This window comes from Salvia splendens, chromosome 7, assembly GCF_004379255.2.
Source record: "Salvia splendens isolate huo1 chromosome 7, SspV2, whole genome shotgun sequence".
NCBI classification, from domain to species: Eukaryota; Viridiplantae; Streptophyta; class Magnoliopsida; order Lamiales; family Lamiaceae; genus Salvia; species Salvia splendens.
The window spans coordinates 16,470,846-16,496,360 of record NC_056038.1 but is presented as its reverse complement, the minus strand read 5'-3'; the positions used below and the strand labels follow the sequence as shown (position 1 = coordinate 16,496,360).

General features: G+C 42.1%; 1 protein-coding gene across 1 annotated transcript; it reads left to right on the top strand.

Annotated features, from left to right (window-relative positions):
* Positions 1 to 8,914: 8,914 nt before the first annotated feature.
* On the top strand, positions 8,915 to 24,345 carry LOC121810494 (pectinesterase 1-like). Its single transcript, XM_042211256.1, has 5 exons — positions 8,915 to 9,161; positions 20,070 to 20,248; positions 20,681 to 20,887; positions 20,958 to 21,199; positions 24,186 to 24,345. Exons 1-5 carry the CDS (start codon positions 8,915 to 8,917, stop codon positions 24,343 to 24,345), a joined length of 1,035 nt encoding a protein of 344 aa, XP_042067190.1.
* Positions 24,346 to 25,515: the final 1,170 nt, after the last annotated feature.

The following is a 25,515-nucleotide window of genomic DNA, read 5'->3' as shown; positions in this document are numbered from 1 at the left end:
ACGTGCCCTCCTTCTAGAATGCAGTGGTTCTTCAATAACCGAATGAGGATTGCTTTCCAGCGCATCAGCCTCACGTGTCCCCCTTCTAGAATGCAGTGGTCCCCTGACTAACTGCTTGATCACCACCTTGATCAACCCACCAGTTTTGGCCTTCTTCACCTCCTGCGCCAGCTTGATCAGCTTGGCCTTGTTGCCCTTGGTCAAGCGGCATTCCTGCACAATTAACACTCGCTTTGCACGATAAACTGATCAAGTAGCCTTCATTTTACCCCTAAACCGATGCATGAAATAGGTCTTATCAGAGATGAAAAAGTAGAGATAGAGTTGTTTCCATTTAGGAAATGTTTCATTTTTAATAGGACAATCTGAAAAGAAAAAGTTTCATTTTTAATGGGACAAAAGTAGTATATTATAACAGATTGACTATTTTACCATTTTGTTGATGTTTTGTATACTATTTATTGAAATACGCAAACTTTAATCTCATCCACTCATTTTAAGATCTAATGGTGTAGGATTGGTCTTAGTTTTTTTTTTTAAACAGGATTGGTCTTAGTTGTGAATTGGAGTACTGCTTACTTTGAACATGACCCATGATTAATGATTCATATATTTATAAACGATTTCTATAAAATAATTGTAACTTTATTCTATTAAAATATCATATTTAATGAGTTTTAACTGATATACTGAATGCAGGATATTTATATAACATTCGTACTATAAAGGTTCTAATAGCTTCAATCTTACTCAACATAAAATAAAAATGAACATGGACTCAAAATCAAAGATGATGATTAAGATTATGTTTTTTCTCCTATTGAATAAAGCTTTATTCTTGAATTTAGGTTTGGCTGAGAACTGTTATAGTACTATGGATCCAGAGTGTCTAAAGAGAACTCTCGAAGCTTTGTGCCAGGACTATCAAGAAAAAGTTAGACCCACACTTGATGGGCTTGCTGGGCATGATTGCTGCCTTCAAATTAATCAACTTCCAGATGCGTGTTTCACTGTTAAAATGATTGATGAATCAGTTGATCGTTGCAAAATGAATCGAGACGCGGTTTGGATGAGGATGAGTCATATTTACGCATATTGTACTGGAGATATCTATGAGTAGACAATATTAATTTCTTTTCAGTTGAATAATGGAAATGTTAATTACATTTAAGCATCACAATTTATGTAATGTAATGTTGTTCTAATAACTAATTATCGACGCAGTATTATTAAATAACTAAAGCAAAGTAATGTAAAAAGAGAAAATAATATAGAGAATACTACTCTCTATATTATTCTCTCTCTTACTTTACTTTTTCTACACTTTAATTAAGTACTCTATTTATTATCATTTTTCCAAAACGATTGCGAAAAAGAAGTGACTCAAGTAACGTGAGACATATGGAGTATTTCATTTCATTTTTATTATTTTTTGGAGTTCCTATATCACATTATATTCACGTAAAAATAAAATACTCAACGTTTTATCAAACATTTGATAATCGTAATAGTTTAGTTAGCAAAAACGACAATTAATGATATAAATGTGAATTTAAAATATATGTATGATATTTAGAGTAGAACTAATTAAAGAGGCAGATTATATAAATACTACAAATAGAGTCACGTATTAAAGGAGGGAAGAGAGAGATATTTACACTCTTCTAGGATTGAGGGATAAAAAAGGAAAATTACCTCAAATGATATTTTAAAATTTCTATAGACATGATGTGATTCTTTCGAGTACAATGACATAATATGTGTAAACACTATATAGTATTTTTCACAGACCAATTTTAACGTACACTCTAAAATAGTATTAATGCATTATGCAAATTCTTTATATACGAGAGTTAATTTAACAGTAAATGATTACTAAACTATGACATTTATGTATAATTGGTTACTAATCTTTGATTTTATTTCAAAATAATTATTGAATATTATACTTTATACTTCCTCCGTCCATAAAAATAGTCTCATTGATGGGCGACACAAGTTTTAATATAAAATAGATAAAGTAAGAGTGTGAGGAAAAAATTGGATAAAAATAGGAGAAAGAAAATTATAGGTAAAGTAAGAGAATTAAGAAAAGGTGAATTAAAATAGAGTAATAAATTAAAGAATCCTTAAAATTTTAGTACGAATAGAATGAAATAGAAACGTGATACTACTTTTGTTGGACGGTGGGGTGTATCATGCTACAGTTTAATTCACTTTTGTTTCAAACTGTTATTGAAAAGCACTAGTATAAAATTTGGACAACAATACAGTTTATACATCGATACTATTAGTACTATTAATCTCTATAGTGTTTGTTAAATTCTTTTCTTCCATCTCCTTTGGCACTAAGCAAAAGTTTTAATAGAACGATATAAATATTTTTATGCTGACATAAATACAAAATATGAATATAATTAAACAAAATGTGTATATTGAACACAAATATGAATAAAGTAAATTTAAAATTTTTACAACTCAATCTATATATGTGTTGGAATGAAGAAATCAGTTTATAGGAGAACAAGAAATCAAGAGATGAAGTTTTGGCAAAAATAATGAAGGAAAATAATTAAAGATTATAAAAATTATATTTTCCAAGTATAGTTAGAATTGGAGCCTATAAGTTATAAGAGCATTAGCAATCCACCATAGCAGCGGAAGGATCTTTGACCCCCCCCCCCCCCCCCCAAATGGCCGATATATCAGCCTATGCCGATGAGAAGGGCCCTTCTATCTGCCCTCCATTGTGGAGGAAGGGCCGATCGAAGGCCCTCTCATATATTTTTTTTCAAATTTTTTCTTATTTTCTATATATTTCCATTTCCTATCACTTTCACTCACCCCCCTCCACTTTCCATCACTCATCTTCTCACTCTACACTTCCTCTCTCAAGAAAATGGATTCCGACAACTCTCTCCAATTATCCGGCGATGGAAGCCCATACATGGGTGGAACCCAAATTCCTCCTGATACCCAAACTCCACCCACTCTGCAAAATCCCTACTTCAACCACCCTCCACCATCTCAGCAAAATCCCTTCTTCAACCAAGTTCCCGGTGGCAACATATTCAGCGGAGGATTCACTCCTTACTTTACCGGGAACCAACCCGCGGCCTTCTCTCAATTCTCTGGCAGCACCTTTGTCGGTACTGGTAGGCCAATTACCCCACAGGCGTTCCACTAGAGCATCGGAAGAGGAATTGACCCAAATTACTGGGACGCGGTGTACCGCCCAGAGATGATGAGTTCTACACCCGACACTCACGGATCTACAACTATTCCAGTCACAGATCCGAGCTTCAGTACGGAAGAGTATGAAGTGGAGGAGATGCATCCATCACCTCCAAAAGAGAAGGAGCCGGAGAAGGAGAAGGAGAAGGAGAAGGAGAAGGAGAAGGAGAAGGAGAAGAGGAAGGCGAAAGCGAAGAGGAAGGCCGCGGAGCCGTCGGCGCCTGCTCCAAAGGTTAGGAGGCCGCAAATCTTCTATACGCCAGCTGAGACGCTTGCTCTGGCGAGGTGTTGGATCGATATCGGCGAGGATGCTGTTGTAAGTAACAACCAACGGAAGGTTGGTTTCTAGACCCGCATCGCGCAACGATACAATGAGGAGGGAGTGAAGCCTAAAGGGGCACCGTCTCACAAGGCACCGGAGCTTCGCAAGCATTTCGAGCGTGTCATGTTCCACATCGGTAAGTTTCATGGCATATACGAGAACAATTGTCGAATGATGACGAGCGATATGCGTTACGACGATGTGCGGGATTTGTTGCTAGGCCAATTCGCGAGTACCGTTAGAGATGCCCACAGGTTCCGGTTCCGAACCGGAACCGTCGTAATTTCCTCGAACCGAAACCGTCGCAATTGGAACCGCGGTCCGGTTCAGGTTCAAGATTTTTTGAACCGGAACCGTCACCGAACTGCCGGTTAACCGGCGGTTTCATGGTTCAGGCACGGTAACCGAGGCATCATCTAGGGAAACTTTTTCAGGAGGGTTGGGGCGGCCGGTTCCGACAGTTTTTGGACCGAAAATCGGCGGTTAACCGTGAAATCGACGGTTTTCGGTGGCGGTGCGGAACACGAGGCTGACACATAGCAGCTTTTGCAGCCGGTTTGTTGACCAAACAGGCGGTTTTGTCGGTGAAACCGGCGGTTTTCGGACAAAACCGCCGGTTTTTTTAAATTCAATTTTTATTTTAATTCTGATTTTGAATTCAAATTCATCCATTTCCCCCCATTTTTATCTATAAATACCCCCTCTATCCTCACTTACATTCACCCCACTTTTGTGTTAATAAGAGTTTCTTTCTTCAATCTCTCAATTCTCTCTCTTTGTCTCTCATTTCTCATTTGTGCTATTGTGCTTACATTTGAATTATTCAAGTGCTACTCTTATTACGCATTGTTATACACTTATACTTGTTCCCGTAGTTCTATAAGTTGTCTTTCTTTCTCAATTGCTAAAACAAAAAAAATATATTATTCCATATTTCTAGTTTTCTACTACATAATTTGTTACTATCAAGATATCTTCATCCCGAGAAGGTCGTGTTGATAAGGGAAAGGGAAAAGGAAAGTCCAAGAGGCCAAGTCGAAGATCTGTTATTGATGAGATTTCTCAAAGGAACATGGATGCGTGGCAGGTTAATAATTATTATCTACTAATATAATTAATTATGAATTACATTACATTATTGTTCATAATTCTATTTGATATTTACAATACAAATATTATTTTATAGATTCGAGAAGAACAAGATATGGCCAATGCTACTGCTCTCTCTCGCTCTCAATCCTAAGGCGATGCTTATGTTGGTACCGGTAGTGGTGCTCCCGGTCGCGGTGCCTATTCTCAACAAATTCCAACCCATGTGAATCTTGATGACGACGATGATGATGATGACGAGGAGGAGGGGGAAGAGGAAGAGGCGGAAGAGGTTCAAGAAATGCCACCCCACCACCACCAAGGAGCCATCGTGGTTGTGGTCGTGGACACCCTCCTCTACCTTCTAAACCAATTGAAAGGTCTTTAACCTCAAACATCATGGTGAAACATTTCAAGAAGGTACAAGATAGTACCGATCCGGACACTTATAATGTGTATTGCAACTATTGCGAAAACGTATACACATTCCGAAAGGGTGGAGGATATGGTACATTTACCCGTCACATGAAGAAAGCGCATCCGGTCGAGTTTGGTATCACTCCAACCCAAACTCAACTCAACTTTCAACGTGGAGTCGGGACCCGGAGTGGGACGGGTTCATCCCAAACATCAGGTATGTGTAGCAATACTCTTTTAAAATATGATCACAAAAATGTTCTTAATGTGACGTCTAGATTTTCCGTGATGAAACATTTTCCGTTCAATGCTTTTGATAACGATGCGTTTGAGTTGAGTATGCGACAAGTTTATAATGCCGCTGCAAGAAAATTGAGTCGAACTTCTATGACTCGAGCTGTTGTTAGACAATGCATGGAAAAGAATGCGCAATTAGGTACGTTTATTGTTAACTTGGGTCATAAAGTTTCGATTTGCTCTGATGTGTGGACTGATTGTTTTTGCAAAAATTCGTATATGAGCACCACTGTGCATTTCGTTGATCACAGTTGGACTTTAAACAAACGTTTGATTGCATTTCGGGAATTTTCCGCACCACACACTGCACAAGCAATTGCTCAATTGATCATTCAAGTTTTGAATGAATTTCAATTGATCAATAAAATTTTTTCCATTGGTTTTGATAATGCAAGCACTAACACTGCTAGTATAGATGAACTAATAAGTGCATGTTCTCCTGTTATTGATGGCAAATATTTTCATGTACGATGTACTTCCCATATTTTGAATTTGTGTGTTCGAGATGCGATCGATTTGTGGCAAAAGTATGTTGATCCTATTAGAACTGATGTTAAGTCGATTCATAACAAAGCTCCTATTGGTAGAGCTTGGAAGAAATATTGCCATAGCAAGCAGTGCAGGTACACCAATTTTCGTTTGCATGTTTCAACTTCGTTGGAACTCAACGTACGATATGTTGGAGTCAACGTTGAACCACATTGAATATTTATGTGATTTTTTTAGAACTTGCCCTCATGTTCCTTCTGATTTGCTTTTGATACCCGCTTGTTGGGACCACAATATGGATTTGTTTCGATTATTCCGAGCTTTCAAAAATGCCACAGTTGAGTTATCTGGTGTTTATTATCCTACTTCTGTGCGCGTTTTAGAGCATTGCATGTATGTGGCAATTGGTTTTAAGACGTGTATGAAAAATACTCAATTCATAGAGTTGAAGGCTATTTTGTTTTATATGGTTGAAAAATGGTTAAAATATTTTGCCCGTATTCCAAATGTGTTTTTTATTGCAAAATGCTTGGATCCAAAGTGGAAGTTGCATGGTGTTCATAAAATTTTAGACATGTACTATGGTTGTTTGCACGATTTGGATTTTTCTCAACTTCGTGAAATGGGCTTGACAAGAGGAGAATGCTTCGAAATAAGTTTTCCGAATGTTGATGAAATCAAACTAAGGTTAGATAGTGCACTTCATGCTCTCTATGCGGAATATGAAATGCGGTGTAACACCGCTCACCAGGTACGTGCTCCTCCTAGTCCTTCTACATTTGATTTTGGTGGCGGGAACTTTAGCAATGTCATGATTGATCCAGACGTAGTATCACAATTGCAAGATCTATACGGTACTACAACCAATAGGACTAGAGCTACTAGTGAGTTAGATATATATTTGGAATCGCGCTCTATTTTTCAAGATGCAGGTCCTCCTACTCAACAAATTGACGTCCTTAATTGGTGGGGAACACATGACAAAGAGTTTTTGATACTCTCGATAATGGCTAAGGAGATTTTTGCCGTTCCCGCTTCCACCGTTTAGTGTCGGCGGTTGTGTTCTAGACGACAAAAGGAGCAATCTCTCCGCTAAAAATATGGAAGCCACTATGTTACTTGATGATTGGGCAAATGCGGACATGAGAGCACAAGAGCCGGATTTCGACTTCCGTGTAGAGAGTGATGGTGAAGACTTTTCCACCGATGGCGATGACGAGGTCGGAAGCGAGAGCCCTCAACAATAGCAATGACGGGGGGAGGGGGTGGTGAATGGTGAGCACGGCCGACCAAAAAGGTAAGCAAGGTAAGAGAACTACTGAGCTTTGATTCCTCAATAAAATTGTGGATACGTAGGCAACTCAACTTAAATTTGAAAAGTTTAACTTTAAAGTTTAAGTTGAGCTCAAGCCCTTTTCAATTTTTTTCCTTTTCCCCCTATTTCATGTTTTTATATTTACGTTCCGACGACACTTGTAAATTATATTACATTGTTGTATGTTGTATACTTGTATATGTATTGTAAATTGTAATGTATCGTTGTCCGTTACAACTCAAATTCAATAAAATTGATATCATTTTCACCTTATTCGTCTTATTTCAATTTAAATTATCCATTGTCTTGTTCAAATTTATTGTACAAGTCCAAATTTCAAATTACAAAAAAAAACGAACCGTGAAACCGCCGGTTTTCGAACCGGAACAGTGTAAACCGGTGGAAAACCGGCGGTTCCGAACCGGAACAGAACCGCTGGTTTTCAAACCGGAACTGGAACCGTGAAATAGCCTCACGGTCCAGTTCTGGTTCAAACCGGAACTGGAACCGTGAACCGCCGGCTTTGGAACCGTGGGCAACACTAAGTACCGTCAACACCGCCGGGTTCCAACACTCGGAAGCCTACATGAAACTGAAGGATCAAGAAAAATTTCGGGTGGGAATTGAGGCGGCAGTGGCGAAAGGCTCGAGGAGGACGAAGCTCGTTGGATCCCAGAGTTTGAGCGGCAGCGGTCCGACACCAACCGACTTCACCGAGTCGGTTGAGGTAGTTCAACCCACTACTCGGCGCCCAATGGGAGTGAAAGCGGCGAAGGCAGCGGCGAAGGGGAAGTCTCAGGGGAGCGTCTCCCAGTCGACCGATGGGGACCCGAAGGGTGATGTAATAATTGCCGGCTACGCTCAGCTGTATAAGTTCTATAGGCTGGATCGAGAAGAACTGGATGATCGTGTGAAGACGAACATCTGGAAAACTATCAATAGGATGAAGAAACAGCCGGGTCTGCATTCCGACGCCGACGACGACGTCTGACTCGTATTTGTGTTTTTTAATGATGATCATTTCTAGGTTTTTATTTGTTATTTTTTTGTGATTTTATTTTTTTTAATGTAGGTTCTTTTTCCCTTTCTCGTTGTATTCTATTTTCCATTCTTGCAATACAACGACGATTTCTATATTAATATTTTTTTGTATTTAAATTTATTTAATTTGATAACATATTAAAAATAAGTGCTACAAATTTAAAACAAAATAAATGATGCTGTGGAAATGAAATGGAAATGGGAGGGCCATTCCATTGAAGGAAGATAGGGCCCTTCTATTGCTAATGCTCTAAGAGATTGTGTAACCATTTTGAGAAATCATTCTAGTCTAATACAATGTAGTCCATAAAACTTTTTATTTATTTCGTTTTTCACATTTTACTTTCCAATATTATGTTGGTTTTGTAACGAAAGGCATATAGTCGGTGGCAGTAGTGGCGATGAGATACATACGCTTGACTCAAAGCTTAATACTACTCCATACATTCTAGTAGCTTTTCCTCGATTCAAAAATCTTAAATACAATTTTTCAAGAATTTTTTTTGTAAATAATAATTCAAAAACGGACTGCCATGGTTTGCATGGGATAAATGCATGTTTGTAAATTTTCATAAATGCTAATTTTCAACGGAAAAAACAAAACACTAGTATATAAATATCTTATAAACTAACCCAAACGACAAAAATAAAATTGTCTAAGACATGCAGATAGTATCTAAATGAAAATGTCGCATAGTACTATTACTATCATGAATACACTCCTCTTGATTCTCTGTTTCATTCCTATCGTTTGGTCCGACGACGGCCAATTCATGATTCCCGCCGATAAATCTCAGAGGGAAAGCTGGTTCGAAACCACAGTAGGCAATGCCTCAAGCTTTCAGAAGGTGATCAATGTCCGGGTGGACGGTAGTGGCGATTTCAAGACGGTAACCGATGCCTTAAACAGCATCCCCTCGGGGAACAAGGAACGCGTGGTGGTGTCGATTGGCCCCGGGAATTGATGATTGGGCGAATTTTTGATGGTGACAAATGCGGGTAAAAGAAAATATAGATCACGACACAAGGAATTACGTGGTTCGATTTACTGAGGTAAATCTACGTCCACGGGAAGAAAGGAGGGCAAGATTGTATTGCTTGATCTGGTTTACAGCTTACAAATACAGACTTGCTATATGATCTTTGATGTCTAGAGAGCTTTTTTTTCCTCCAGTCTATCTGATCTAAGTTCTATTTATACATTGAACTAAGATCGTGGCTTGCATCACCACTAACTAGGTCGTGGCTTACATCATCACTAATTAGGTCGTGGCTTACATCATCACTAATTAGGTCGTGGCTTACATCATCACTAATTAGGTCGTGGATGTCGTGGAGGTCATGAGATCCTGCATGGGTCCACTATCTCTTTGTTTGGTCCGCTATTCTGCATGAGATCCTGCATGAGTTGACACCACTAAATAGATCGTGTAGTGGAGGTCGTGGAGGTTCTGCATGAGTCCACTATCTCCCAGTTCGGTTGAATACTGAGACCGAACTGCTGAACTATTGCCGAGCAGCTTTTGCCGATCTGAGAGTAGAGCTTGATTGGTCGGCTTTTACCGAACTGTAGGCTGGGGCCGAACTCTTTGGTAATGCCGAACTGATACTCTTCCTTGGGCTTTGGGCTGATGGGCCGTCACTGCTATTGGGCTTGTTTAGTACGTACCCCATCACTACCCCCCCGAAAAGCGAAGTGAATCACTTCGGCGAAGCGAGTCACTTCGGCATTCTGGATAAAGGTACGGGGGAGGCTGACGTCAGGGGACGTGCCTTGCGCGTGACTGCATTAAATGCGACAGTAAAATCCGGCCGTTGAATCCTGAAAAGGTGGGATTCGAAACGGTGCGATGATTTTGAAATCTTCTCCGAATCTGATAAATACGTCCTTTCTTCATCATTTGAACACTTTTGCTATTGCTTCTTCTGCATTCTCTCTCTTTTGCGTAAAAATTTCCTTCCGCTTTCAAGAATTTCTTCAGAATTTCTTCAGACTTTCAAAGAGTAAGAACCATGTCTTCTTCTTCTTCTTCTGAGTCAGGTAGTGGTAGGAAAGGGGGTAAGGGATCTTCTAGCCGGAAAGAGTCCGGGGAGAAGACCGTAGAATACTTTCACAGCATCTTGAGTAAGGACACTGTGATATCCCTACACGGAAAATATCTTCTTCCCGGGGGGAAGGTGGTGATTCCCGACGACGATCATAGGGCTAACTCGCCGCCGGAGGGTTATGCCACCGTTTACGAAGCCTGCTTAGGATGCGGGCTTCGTTTCCCTCTTCCCCCACCTTTTGTAGAGCTTCTTGATTTTTTCCAACTCCCTTTAGGTCAGGTGACTCCGAATTCTTGGAGGCACTTATCGGCCTTTGCTGCCGAACTGCGTAGGCTAGATAAGGATCTGTCTCTGAGGGCAATCCTTAATTTCTTCCAGTTTAAGAGGAAGGGATCTTGGTTTTACTTGATCCCTTTACAGCCCTTTAGAGCCTTTTGTAAAACCAAATGGCCGAAATGGCAAAATCGTTTCTTTTTTTATAATAGGACTTCGGCTTCGGACTTTTCCTGGAGAGGGCCGAAGTCCGTTATTCCTCATCCTCGGTTAGAACCGTTGGACGAGCTCGAGGGCGAGCTCAATAAGATTCCTATGATTAGGAAGCAGTACCTGGAGTCTGAGCTCGTCAAGGGCGACTTCGTGTTCGACTCCTCGTCTTCGGACGAAGAGACTGAGGGTGAGGACTTCTTTTTTGTGCCTTACTGCTTTTGTGGCGAAAACTAACCTTGCTTTCTTGCTTTTTGGCAGTGAACTTGCTAAATAAGATTAGCCGCAAATCCTCCGAGCTTAAGGAGCCGGAGAAACAGAAGGCTACCAGCTCGGCGCCTGATGCCGAGAAGAATCCGAAGAGGCAAAAGACCTCTTCGGATCCAAAGAAGCCGGAGTCGACTTCGGCAAGGGGGAAGGGGAGGATTCAGAAACCCCCAAGAGCGCCAGAGAAAGACGTGGTCTTGGCGCCTCCTTCGGAACATATCTGTGAGCCCTTTTTATGGCCCACGGACTTCGCCGAGGTGAATTCTCTTCTTGATTTTCTGGCCTTGCTTTTTTCCTGTATTTTTTGTGGCCCCTCGGTTGACTTTTTCCTTTTTCCATTTTCAGAGGAACGATATGCTCTCCAAGCTCGTCGCCGTTGAACTCTCCAAAGCGTCCAACGATTATGCTGAGATGCAGAGGAAGTTGGCGGCTGCTCGTCACCAGGCCGAACAGGCTAAGGCAGACTTTGAGAAGGCCAGAGCTGCTAGGATCTCGGCCCAGGATGAAGCCCAGTTTGCCAAAAACCAGCTCATCATCCAGCGAGAGCAGACGAAACGGAGGGATGCTGCCGCCGTGGTTGCCCAAGGGGAGGTTCTCCGTGCTTTCGCGGAGAAACTCTTTCTGAGCAATCAATTTTCGGCCTTTGTCGGTGATCTGCTGAAACTGATGACCGATAATGCCGAGCAGGGGCCCGAAGTCGTCCTGCCGCTGTACGGCCGAGAGATAGCAGCTCGTCTCCAGAGTCTGCCGCTCCTTGAGGAGCTTGCTTCGTCCTCGGTCCTGCTTTCTGCTGACCGAGTTCGTAGTTGCCGAGCTGACCGGGACGAGAATATGGAGGCTATCTTTGCCTCCTTAGGGCCAGTTTCACCCGCTCCAATTTTCCACGGAGAGGGTGAGACCGAGCAGCTTGATCAGCAGACCGGAGACGGGCAGGCCGAGCAAGAGGTGCTGCTGATCGGTGATGGGGGCACCGAGCAGGCTGGGGGGAGCAGGGAGGCCGAGGCTGAAGCTGAGGCAAACAAGGAGAAGGAAGCTGAAACTCACCGAGGAGCCGGAGACGAAGCTGGCGGAGTATGATTTCGCCTCCCTTCTCTTAGTTTAGTTTCTTCCTTCTTGTAAAATGGCCTTGAAGCCCTCGTGTAAAAATTTTTTTTCTTATGAATGAAAAAATTCTTCTTTCTACACTTGTGTCTTCGTATAGCTTTTCGTACTCTCTTTTACTCCTGTTGTGGTTTACTACCTGCTCAGTAAACTGAAATGCCGAACTGACATAGCTGCTTTGTATTCTTAACTCTTAAGGAGCTGGAGGTACTTCACTGGAAGCGGCTGTACTCTTCCGCTTTAGACGAAGCTGAGAAAAAAGCCATAGCTGACCAGATGAAGAATGACGAACTCTTGGCTTGTTTAGTGAAGCTGGAGTCCGACAATAAGGACTTAGAGTCCATAAGGAAGGATCTGGAGGCCGAGCTGAATACTGCCGTCGCTGAGAGGACTGCGTATGAGGATTTCATCTGCAGGCGCGTGGGAATGACCATCTCTGAAGTTCAGGAACGAGTTGACGAACTGTGGGAGGAATATCATGTACTCCGGAGGAACAATGCGCTGGAGAGCTCGGCTTGCCAACAAGTCGTGAAATCATTGCGGCGCTGGGCTTCTCGGTACGACATCATTCTTTCCCGGCGTCCCTCAATCGAGAGATTCCTTAGGCATTTCCCGCCAACAGATGGTCGCACTCCAGCTCAAACCTCTGATTCACTTGCTCAAAACCCTACTCCAAGTCAGCAACGAACTCAGGAACAACCGGAGACGTCAAGATGAGGACGGACTGAAGTTCGCAGAGGAGCGGTGACTATGAGTGAGCAAGATCGGCAAATGATTCGTGAAGAGACTCTTCGCCGCCGAGGTGCTAGAGCTTCCCGGGCTCAGGGAAGAAGCGGTAGGTCGATTAGAGCATCTCATCGACCTGCTTATTCTTCAGCTGCCCGGAATGGCCGAACTCGGTTTCACGAGGACTTTGTGAATAGATGGCTCAACTTTAGCAACCATGGACAGTAGAATAGTCCTTTGTAATGGCGTAACGCCTTCTCGTAGGGCAGCAGAATTATATGCCGAACAAGATTTAATAAATGAAATTTTCATTTCGCTTCTATCACTGCGTATTTACAGCTCAGCGGAAAAATTTCATCGTGCTCGTCCTCGGTCTTATGAAGTAAACTTCTTTGACCGGACTCGTCCTCGGTCTTATGAAGTAAGCTTCTTTGACCGGACTCGTCTTTGGTCTTATGAAGTAAACTTCTTTGACCGGACTTGGTCCTCGGTCTTATGAAATAAACTTCTTTGACCGGACTCGTCTTTGGTCTTATGAAGTAAACTTCTTTGACCGGACTCGTCTTTGGTCTTATGAAGTAAATTTCTTTGACCGGACTAAGCTTGTGTCCTAATTTGGCGAGTTTTATCGCTCGGATCGGACTTTCCCTTGTCCTAATTTGGGGATCGGACTTTCCCTTGTCCTAATTCGGCGAGTTTTATCGCGTGGATCGGACTTTCCCTTTGTTGCAGTTCGTTTCAGACGAACTGCTTGTTTCTTAAGCTGAATTGTGGTCTTGTATCCTCCTTAGAAGCTTGGACTCACAATCGTTGGCTTATATATGTTCTAAAAAGGGGATCAGCCTTCGAAGAACAAGATACCTCAGTAACATTTGTAAGAGACGACACGCACATAGACAGACAAAACGCACATAGACAAATAAAAAGGACGAACAAGATTTTAAACTTTTATAAAACAAGCACAAAGAACAAGTAAAAAACAAAGAAAGCATATACCTCTAGGACCGAACTAGACACAAGACTGACTGACCGGACTGTCTCTTACAAATGGAACTTCTTGAGGTTGGAAATGTGCCATGTTCGGGGTACTTGTTCTCCTGACACGTGAGTCAATTTGTAAGACCCTTTGCCGAGGACTTCTGACACCCGATACGGACCTTCCCATGTGGGTTCGAGTTTGCCCAGCTTTTCTGCTCGGCTTACTTCGTTGTTTCTCAAGACGAGATCTCCCACTTGAAATTGCAGCTTTTTCACCCTTTGGTTATAATACCGGGCTACTTGCTCCTTGTACTTGGCTGCTTTTATGCAGGCCAATTCTCTTCTTTCTTCGGCCAGATCTAGTTCGGCTCTTAGTCCGTCATCATTCATTTCTGAGGAGAAATTTAGAGTTCGGGGACTGGGTACGCCGATCTCAACCGGAATCACGGCTTCAGTGCCGTACACCAGACTGTACGGAGTTTCACCGTTGGAGGTTTTGGGTGTAGTTCGGTAGGACCATAGGACTTGAGGGAGATTTTCTACCCATTGTCCTTTGGCTTGTTCTAACCGAGCTTTTAACCCTTTTACCAAGATACGGTTTGTTACCTCCGTTTGTCCGTTTGCTTGTGGGTGGGAGACCGAAGTGAACCGCTGTTGAATATTCAGCTCTTGGCACCAATTCTTGAATGTCTTGTCGGTGAACTGAGTCCCATTATCCGAAATGAGGATGTGGGGTATGCCAAATCGGCACACTATGTTCTTCCAGACGAAATCCAATGCCTTCGAGCTCGTTATCGTAGCTAATGGTTCAGCCTCCACCCACTTCGTGAAGTAATCCACGGCAACGATAAGGAATTTCATTTGCCGAGGAGCTTGTGGTAGTGGTCCTACTATGTCTATGCCCCATTGCATAAAAGGCCAAGGGCTTTGCATAGCACATAGATCGGTCTGCGGCATCCTTGGGATATTTGCATGGATTTGGCACTTCGTACATGTCTTGACGAGCTGCACTGCTTCTTGTACCAAAGTTGGCCAATAATACCCCCATCTCAGAACTTTTTTAGCTAAAGCTCTAGCTCCGATGTGGCTACCGCAAGATCCTTCATGAACTTCTCTAAGGATGTAGTCCGTCTCTTCTGGCCCTACACATCGCAATAACGGCTGAAGGTAGGACTTTCTGTATAGGACTCCTCCATGAAGTTCGTACCGAAGTGCTCGGCATGTGATTTTCCGAACTTCTCTCTTATCCTCGGGCAGTTGTCCTTGATCTAGATACTGTAAGATCGGCGTCATCCAGTTCGGCGAGCTGGCTACTGAATGTACCTCAGCTTCATCAATGCTTCGGTGCATCAATTCCTCCACCTTTGAGCTTGGATATGAGGCTAACTTACTTAAAGTATCTGCTCGGCTGTTTTCCGCTCTGGGAATGCGGATTATCCGAAAATAAGAGAAACTTCGGCTAATGCTTTGCGCTTTGTCCAAGTATTTCCTCATCCTCTCATCACGGGCTTCACTTGTACCCAAGAGGTGATTCACTATGACTTGTGAATCACAATGGATTTTGAGAGACTTGATAAATAGACTTTGCGCTAGCTGGAGTCCGGCAAGGAGAGCTTCGTATTCGGCTTCGTTATTAGTGGTTGGGAACAAGAACCGAAGTGAATAAGTTACCTCGTGTCCGTCGGGAGCGATAAGTAGAATACCAGCTCCACTTCCCGTTTTATTTGAAGCTCCATCTACGAATCCGCTCCAGCAATCCGGCGGCTCTACTTCGGATTCCAGGGGCTGTGCTAGTTCGGTATTGGCAGAATTTTTCTGTTCGGCAATGACAGGGATTACTTGATCGAACTTTGCCTCTGTAAGAAAATCTGCCAAGGCTTGTCCCTTGATGGCTTTCCGAGGTAGGTATTCGATTGAGTGTTCTCCCAACTCTATGGCCCATTTGGCGATTCTGCCTGATGCTTCTGGCTTGGTCAAAACTTGCCGAAGTGGCAGATCGGTTAAGACGCATACCTTGTGAGCATAGAAGTATAGCCGCAGTCTCCTTGCTGCATTTACTAACGCCAGAGCAATTTTTTCCAGAGGTTGATACCTTGTTTCTGGACCTCTTAATGCTCGGCTTGTAAAGTAGATGGAAAGCTGCTTTAGGCCTTCTTCTCGTACAAGCACCGCGCTAATGGTTTGATCTGATGCCGCTAAGTATAAGAATATCACTTCGGCATCTGTTGGAGCAGAGAGAATTGGAAGCTTGGCTAAATAACTTTTGAGCTCGTCAAAAGCCTTTTTCTGCTCGGCTCCCCACTCAAACTTTGGTGCCTTTTTCAACACTTTGAAGAACGGCAGTTGCTTTTCGGCTGCTTGGGAAAGGAATCTATTCAGTGCGGCTAGACATCCAGTTAGCCTTTGCACATCATGTATGGACTTCGGCATCGCCATGTTCTGAACAACTTGAATTTTTGAGGGATTTGCCTTGAGTCCGTCCTTTGAAACCCAACAACCCAGAAACTTTCCCGAATCTACCAAAAAGGTACATTTTTGGGAATTGAGTTTGAGGTTGGCTTTTTTGAGCACGTCGAGAGTGGATTTGAGGTTGTCTTCGTACTCTGAAGTGCTTCTGCTTTTGACGACTATGTCGTCAACATACACTTCAACCTCTTTTCCGATCAAATGCCGAAAAAGCTTATCTACCATCCTTTGATATGTGGCTCCGGCATTCTTTAAACCGAATGGCATCTTTTTATAAGCAAAGATGCCGAAGTCAGTAATGAAAGCCGTTTTTGAAGCATCATTCTCATCCATTAAAACTTGGTGGTAGCCTTTGTATAAATCAAGAAAACAGAAAATTTCGAAGCCGATCAAAGCTTCTACTTTTTTATCTATGTTCGGAAGGGGATAGCAATCTTTAGGACAGTGCTTGTTTAGATCGGTAAAATCTATGCACATCCGCCATCCTCCTTCTTTTTTCTTGATCATCACAGGATTGGCCACCCAAGAAGGATATTTCACCTCGAATAATACATCCGCTTTCAGTAATTGGCGGACTTCGTCATGGATGACTTGATTTCTTTCTGCCGCAAAGAGTCTTTGCTTCTGTTTTATAGGCCGGACTGAAGGATCAATATTTAACCGATGAGTGATTACCTCAGGGGGCACTCCGGTCATGTCCAACGGAGACCATGCAAAGACATCTTTGTACTCCTTGAGGAGCTGGATGGTCTTTTCCCGGAGTAGAGGCGTTCCCGCGAAACCGATCTTGACCATTCTGGATGGATCATCTTCGTATAACTGAACGGTCATTGAGTTCGACTCTAGTGTGACTTCGGTCATTTCGCTTGCCTCTGACTCCGGCTGCTGTGATTGCTATGCTTGATGATGCCGATCTGATTGCTCGGCACTTTTAAGCGCAATCTGCAGACACTCTTTTGCTCTCTTTTGATCACCTCGGATGACCGCTATCCCACCTTTAGTGGGAATCTTGATGGTGAGGTGATAAGTAGAGCAAACGGCCCGAACTGCGTTGAGCCAGTCTCTTCCCAAGATGATGTTGTACGGGGACCGAGCTTTTACCACAAAGAACTCGATCATCGTACTGGAGCTTGTAGGCGCTTTTCCCACCGTGATCGGAAGGCTGATAATACCTTCAGGGCGGGTGTCCTCCTGGGCGAAACTTTTCAGGGGAAGTGGAGCCGGACTGAGCCGAGCTGGATCTACTTCTAGTTTATCGAAACATTCTTTAAAAAGAATGCTGACTGACGCTCCGGTATCCACAAACACTCTGTGGATCAGTTTGTTTGCCACTCCGGCTTGGATGACAATAGCGTCTTGATGAGGAGAGATGGCCGGGACGGGATCTGCATCTGAAAATGTAATCACTTCGTCCTGCTTCAGCCTTTTATGCGTTGGCTCCTCTCGATTGAAGCCTCTGCGCTCTGACTTCAGGGACGATTTAGTCTTCCCGGCAGGGAGAGCATCAATAGTCAGGATTACTCCATCATATTGCAGCTCGTCATCGTCTTCGGGGTCCTGTTGCTTTTTCGGATCCTGAGGAGCGCAGTTCGCACCTCTCTGCTTTTTGTTCTTTTTCGGCTGCTTGCTTTGGTATTTTTTTAACGTCCCTGCTTTCACAAGAGCATCAATACCTGCAGCCAAATGTCGGCACTCCTCGGTATCGTGACCGTGGTCTTGATGGAAGGAGCAATATTGATCCTGAGGTCGACGCGCGGCCGATTTTGCCATCCGCTTTGGTTTTTCGAACATATCGGAATGCAGTTCGAAAATTTCCGCTCTCGACTTGTTCAATGGTACGAACTGAGCGGGCGGCTTCTCAGGATTGAGACGTGGCCCCAATCGGTCTTGCACCGGAGTCCTTTGAATCCTTTCAAAAGGAGTTCGGCGAGGATGTCCCTGATCGCCAAAAGGAGTTCGGCGAGGATGTCCCTGATCGCTATGATCGGGCTTCCTCCTGTCTCCTCGGGATGAGCTGTCTAAAGACCGTTTGCGACGGTCTGCCTCATCGGCACGGGAGAACTGGTCCGCAATGTCCCACATCTCTTGAGCTGTTTGCGGACTGCATTCCACGAGCTTTCTGTAGAGAGCTCCGGGCAGGATTCCATTTTGGAATGCCGAAATGACAAGTAGATCATTGAGATCATCTACTTGTAGGCATTCCTTGTGGAATCTCGTCATAAAGTCGCTGATCTTTTCGTCGCGACCTTGACGTATAGAAAGCAGCTGAGCCGAAGTGATTCGGGCTTCCGCTTTCTGAAAGAACCTCCTGTGGAAAGCATCCATTAGATCTCGGTAAGATCTAATGCTGCCTTGGGGGAGGCTATCGAACCACCTTCTTGCGTTCCCGATAAGCAGCTCGGGAAACAGCTTGCACATATGGACCTCATTGAGACCCTGGTTCGCCATGTTATACTGATAGCGTCCCAGGAAGTCATGAGGATTCACTAACCCGTCATAAGTCATCGACGGAGTTCGGTAGTTCTGTGGCAAGGGAGTTCGGGTGATATCGTCCGAGAACGGAGTCTTCAATGCTCCGTACATGGCGAACCCGACATCTCTTCGGTATGGAGGAGATGGAGTTCTCCTGTGATTCCGGTACCGAGGAGGAACATGAACATGTCGGGGTTGAGGATTCTTCTTCCTGGAAGACACGGCACTACTTGCGGTAGTGACTTTCATGTCTGGATGAGGAGGGAGAATCCACCGTTTTCGTCTCCGGCTTTTGGCCCTTTTGCAGGAAAATTAAGAACTCTTCCTGCTTCTCGGCCAAAAACAACTTGACAGCCTCGTTCAAATCGGGCTGCTGGGAAGACTCGGTGCGATGAGTCTTTGAGCGGCTTGTTCCTTCTCCGTGAGAACTGGAAGTAGATTTCTCCCGAGGCTGTTTTCCAGACCTGCGGGCTGGACTAGCTTCCTCATGGTTATCACGAACGGTATTATGGGTGTTATGTGATCTGGTATGCATTTTTTTGGTGGAAGAGGATCAAAAACTCGCTTTTATCACAGATTTGGTTCTCTGTTTCCCACAGACGGCGCCAGTGATGATTGGGCGAATTTTTGATGGTGACAAATGCGGATAAAAGAAAATATAGATCACGACACAAGGAATTACGTGGTTCGATTTACTGAGGTAAATCTACGTCCACGGGAAGAAAGGAGGGCAAGATTGTATTGCTTGATCTGGTTTACAGCTTACAAATACAGACTTGCTATATGATCTTCGATGTCTAGAGAGCTTTTTTTTCCTCCAGTCTATCTGATCTAAGTTCTATTTATACATTGAACTAAGATCGTGGCTTGCATCACCACTAACTAGGTCGTGGCTTACATCATCACTAATTAGGTCGTGGCTTACATCATCACTAATTAGGTCGTGGCTTACATCATCACTAATTAGGTCGTGGATGTCGTGGAGGTCATGAGATCCTGCATGGGTCCACTATCTCTTTGTTTGGTCCGCTATTCTGCATGAGATCCTGCATGAGTTGACACCACTAAATAGATCGTGTAGTGGAGGTCGTGGAGGTTCTGCATGAGTCCACTATCTCCCAGTTCGGTTGAATACTGAGACCGAACTGCTGAACTATTGCCGAGCAGCTTTTGCCGATCTGAGAGTAGAGCTTGATTGGTCGGCTTTTACCGAACTGTAGGCTGGGGCCGAACTCTTTGGTAATGCCGAACTGATACTCTTCCTTGGGCTTTGGGCTGATGGGCCGTCACTGCTATTGGGCTTGTTTAGTACGTACCCCATCAGGAATTATACTGAAAAGATAACTATCGGTAAGGATAAGCCATTCATTACGTTGCTGGGAGACCCCGACAACATGCCGGTTTTGGTTTTCAACGGCACTGCGAAAACGTACGGCACCATCGATTCCGCAACCTTGATCGCCGATGCCGCCAATTTTTATGGCGTCAATTTGAAAGTAGTGGTTAGTATGCTACTCCTTCTGTCCCATTAAAAATAAAATGTTTTCCTTTTTTAATTGTCCCATTAAAAATAAAATGTTTGCTAAAATTGAAACAACACTCTTTACATTTTCATCTCTCTTACTTTACTCTCTCTTCATTAACTCACAAAACAATACTACATAAAAATCATATTGAAAACTAAATGTTTCATATTTATTGGGACGGAAGGAGTATATATCAAAATTTAATATTCCTTCTATCTTCCTTTATTATTTTAGTCCATTCTACAAAATTAGTCAACTTTCTATTTTTGGAATCTTTATTATTACCACAGATTCCATTAGTAATAATATATGTTTCACTCTTCACCAATACTACATCAATTACATTTGTTTTTTTTTATATTTTACCAGTTTTGCATTAAAACTCTTACAAAATATTGTAATTGCAAGAATTCTGCACCAAGGCCAGACGGAATGAGGGAGGGAGCTCAGGCGGTGGCCGTGAGAGTAGGCGGAGACGCTTCAGCATTCTATAACTGCAAATTCTATGGATATCAAGACACTGTATGCGATTATAGAGGGAGACATTTCTTCAAAGATTGCTATATTGAGGGGACTATCGATTTCATATTTGGACGCGGCAAATCTATTTATCTAGTAAGAGTTAACCACTTCTCAATCATTGATTGATAAAGATATGACTATATATATAATTTGGTATCCATAGAACTCGGAGATACATGTTATTCCTGGAGATCGAATTGCATACATAACAGCACAACAGAGGTCGAGCGATGAAGAGGCAACGGGTTATGTGTTCGTCCATTGCTCTGTGACTGGGTCAGGCCAAATTGCATTCTTAGGTAGAGCGTGGTATCCCTATGCAAGGGTGGTCTTCGCTAACTCCTTTCTCAGCGACGTGGTCAACCCTCAAGGATGGTCCAACAATAAGGATCCCAACAATAACAGGTACCATTACATTATAATAAAATGTGAGCGGAATGAATTATTGTCTTTTAAATTTTAGGTTTGTGATTTATCCATGAATTTCAAGTTCAGTTTGTGTGTTTGGTTCTTTGGGGTAAATTTCGAAAATTTGTGTGCATACTCAAATTAAGGGTACTTATAGTTAAAGTATTATGGTATAATTAAGTTATAAATGTCATATGCAAAAACTACAATGTTTACCCCAAAACAGTTAGACCTATATCATGATATATGGCCGAACATGTATGTGTGTAACTTATTGTATCATGAAGGCATATATACAAGATTATATCATATGTGTTGAATAATAGAGTTGAAATGCAGAAATGTAATTACTAAAATTAAAGAACATCGAAGAACTTTGAAGACTACATTTTGATAGATGGCTTGGTTTGTTTCTTCAATAATATGACATCATTATATAGGGTATTACAAAATTTGTGCTCCAAGTATTCTTGGGCACCAAGCTAATGTATTTCTTAGCCTCCAAGCTAATATGTTTCTTGTCCTCCAAGCTAACACGTTTCTTGATCTCCAAGCTAATATCTTTTCCTTTTTCTAACACTACCCTCAAATTGAGTAGTGGGATCTCCGATACTCAATTTACAAAGAACATCTTCAAAGCTTCTTGAGTTGACTGTCTTGGTTCCTTAATTTTCTCTTAATTGATTTCTTCATTCCAACACTCCCCTTCAAGTTGAGTATCGAATCTTTCGATACTTAACTTGCACGATCTTCAATTTTCAAGTCTGAGGAGCTGCTTCATTTTTCTTCATTGAAAGTTTAGGCTCTTATCAAGGAGCTCTTCAATTTTTTTATGATAGTTTTTGCTCGTGTCAAGAGCCAACTTAGACAATTTTTGCTCATATATCCGGGAGCCACCTAGACAGTTTTAGCTCGTATCTATGAGCCATCTTAGATAGTTTTAACTCATATCCACGAGCCATTTTGGATAGTTTTGAATCTTGTCGTGGAGCTAATCTAGACAGTTTTTACTCGTATTTAGGAGCCATCTTAGACAGTTTTTGCTCATATCCAGGAGCTATCGTAGATAGTTTTAGCTCGTATCCAGGAGCCTTTTTTAGACCATTCTCGGCCCATTCCAGCTCAAACTATGAGCCCATTATTTTCATTTCTTTTCTTTCTTGAGCCTAATAACCACTAGGCCCAAATTTACTTTTCCATTCGGGAAACCCTGACAATGAAGAAGACGTAGTGTCTCCTTCCTCTTCTCTCGTCCCCGAGGAAAAACTGTCCTCCGGCGGCATCTTCTCGTCCCTCCGACGCCTATTCACTTCCTAATGGTGAGACTTCTCCAGTCATTAATTGATTCATCAATTTTCTATCAAGGCATAGCGACTCATCGACGTGTGGGTTGCGCCTTTGCAGCTTTCTCGCCCTCTCATCATCGGTCATCTTTGGCCTTTGGCCTTCACGACCATCATAGATTTGGAGAGGAGTTGTTCGGTCGCATTCTTCCTCTCCCCCTCGGCCGGACAAACCGTGAACTTCTTCTTATCATGACAACTGTTGATTTCTTTTCGGTTACAGTTAGCCTTCTTCTCCGGGCGTGGTTGCTCGGGGTTGGCCACTGGCCTTTCATCTTCTCACCATATCGGCGGATGACATGCGGCCTCTCTGGCCTTACCTTCTGTCGGACCGGTGCCTGCTTGCTTTTCTTCTATCGACGACGTGCAGTCTTCTTCTTAGTTGGAATCATTCGGCTATGGCAGTTCTCTCCCCCTCGGCTGGATGATTCCTCACTCTTTCTCGAGGATCAGCATTGGATTTTTTCTGTGGTTGTTCCTTCAACATCATCTTTTGGCAGCGAGTTCCTCTTCATCGACATTCTCTCTCCCTCGCCTCAACGGCTGTGCGGCGTCACTGTAGTGATTCTCCCTCTCGGACGGACGTTCCTTAGCGCTGCCTTTTCTCGGTGTGCCTTCTCCTCTTTCCTCCATCGTTAGCTTCTTGCGCCGATCAACACTTCTTCAGCAGCGACCCTTACTACTCCTCCCATCAGCTGCACTTCTCAGCCTTCTCACTTCTTAGCGTTCCCGATCTGCAGTCAGCCTTCTTCTCGTGGCTTGGGAAAACCTGGCGACTCCATCTGTTCCAGTAGGGTATTTCCTCTATGATCTTATCGCCCTCTTGGCGGCTCCATCCCGTCCGGCAGGGTACTTCCTCTCCTCCTCTGCCGGAAAATTTGTCAACTACTTCGCCTCCTTCCCCTACAGTGGGTTTCTCCGCCTCTTTCTCAGCGGAATTTGCTCAAACGGGCTTCTCCTTGGAAGTTTCCATCATCTTCTCGATGGTGCCAATCTCCAACTCTTCTATGAATTTTACACATTTGTTTTGATTTAGGGTAGAAAACAGAGCCGGTCATCATTCATCCATTTTGAGAAAAAACCAAATTTCCCAATTACATAACTAAATAAAAACACAAACTAAAATTCCAAATTTGGAGAGATTAGACCCTTTTTTTTTTGGATAGATATGGCTAGATATTGGTATTTTGTTTTGGCTATTGGGATTGAAATTCAAGGTTTTTATTTATTTATTTTTTGAAATTATCTTGGCTTTGGCTATAGAGACAACGATCAATCCCGTGATCGATCCTGCTCTGATACCATATTGAATAATAGAATTGAAATGCGGAAATGTAAATACTAAAATTAAAGAACCTCGAAGAACTTTGAAGACTACATTTTGATAGATGACTTGGTTAGCTTCTTCAATAATATGACACCATTATATATAAGGTATTACAAAACTTGTGCTTCAAGTATTCTTGGGCACCAAGCTAATGTATTTCTTAGCCTCCAAGCTAATATGTTTCTTGTCATCCAAGCTAACACGTTTCTTGATCTCCAAGCTAATATCTTTTCCTTTTTCTAACAATATGGAGTTAGATTTGGACCTAACAAAAAAGAATGAAACTAATGCAATCTATGTTAAATGTGTGCAGAACTGTGTTTTTTGGAGAATTTAAAAATGAAGGACCTGGATCAAACTTTGAGGGGCGTGTAACATTTGCTAAGCAGCTTAAAGAAGAAGAAGCTAAGCCATTTATCAGCCTTGATTTTATAAATGCTTCTTCATGGCTAATGCCTCCTCCCAAACTCTAAATATGAATTTCCTAGCTGTATTTTTGTTAATTTCTAAATTAACACACATATACATCTAGGGGTGCATTATAATGATAACCCAAATTTCCGTAATAACCCTATAACTAAATCTGAACCACACATTTTTAAAATCACGTGGTCTAGATTCAAACTTAGCTTTCCTTCATAAAAAAGGCGCAGAGGGTAAATATGTCATTTCGCTTATTTAATTTCTGAATTTCGCTCATGATAAAATTTACGTATCCAAATTTTGCTCATTTAAATACGTAAAATCTTATTTCCCATGATATACAGATGTATGAGGTTCAGTTACACGTATGTATGAGGTTCAGTTATACGTAAAATCTTATTTCCCATGATATACAAATTTCGCTCATTTAAAAACGTAAAATCTTATTTAATTATCATTTTATCAGTCAAAAGTATCATTTTATCAACTCAGGGTATCATTCTATCCGGCAAAACTATAATTCTATGCATTAAACCTAACATATATCATTTTATCAGTCAAAAATTTCATTTTATCAACTCAGAGTATCATTCTATCCGGCAAAACTATCATTCTATGCAATAAACCTAACATATATCATTTTATCATTTTATCAGTCAGTCAAAAGTATCATTTTATCAACTCAGAGTACCATTCTATCCGGCAAAACTATCATTCTATGCAATAAACCTAACATATATCATTTTATCAGTCAGTCAAAAGTATCATTTTATCAACTAAGAGTATCATTTTATCCGGCAAAACTATCATTCTATGCAATAAACCTAACATATATCATTTTATCAGTCAGTCAAAAGTATCATTTTATCAACTCAGAGTATCATTCTATCCGGCAAAACTATCATTCTATGCAATAAACCTAACATATATCATTTTATCAGTCAGTCAAAAGTATCATTTTATCAACTCAGAGTATCATTTTATCCGGCAAAACTATCATTCTATGCAATAAACCTAACATATATCATTTTATCATTTTATCAGTCAGTCAAAAGTATCATTTTATCAACTCAGAGTATCATTCTATCCGGCAAAACTATCATTCTATGCAATAAACCTAACATATATCATTTTATCATTTTATGTGATATTTGGCGATATTCAGAAATTAAATGAGGGAAATGACATATTATCATTTTATCAACTCAGAGTATCATTTT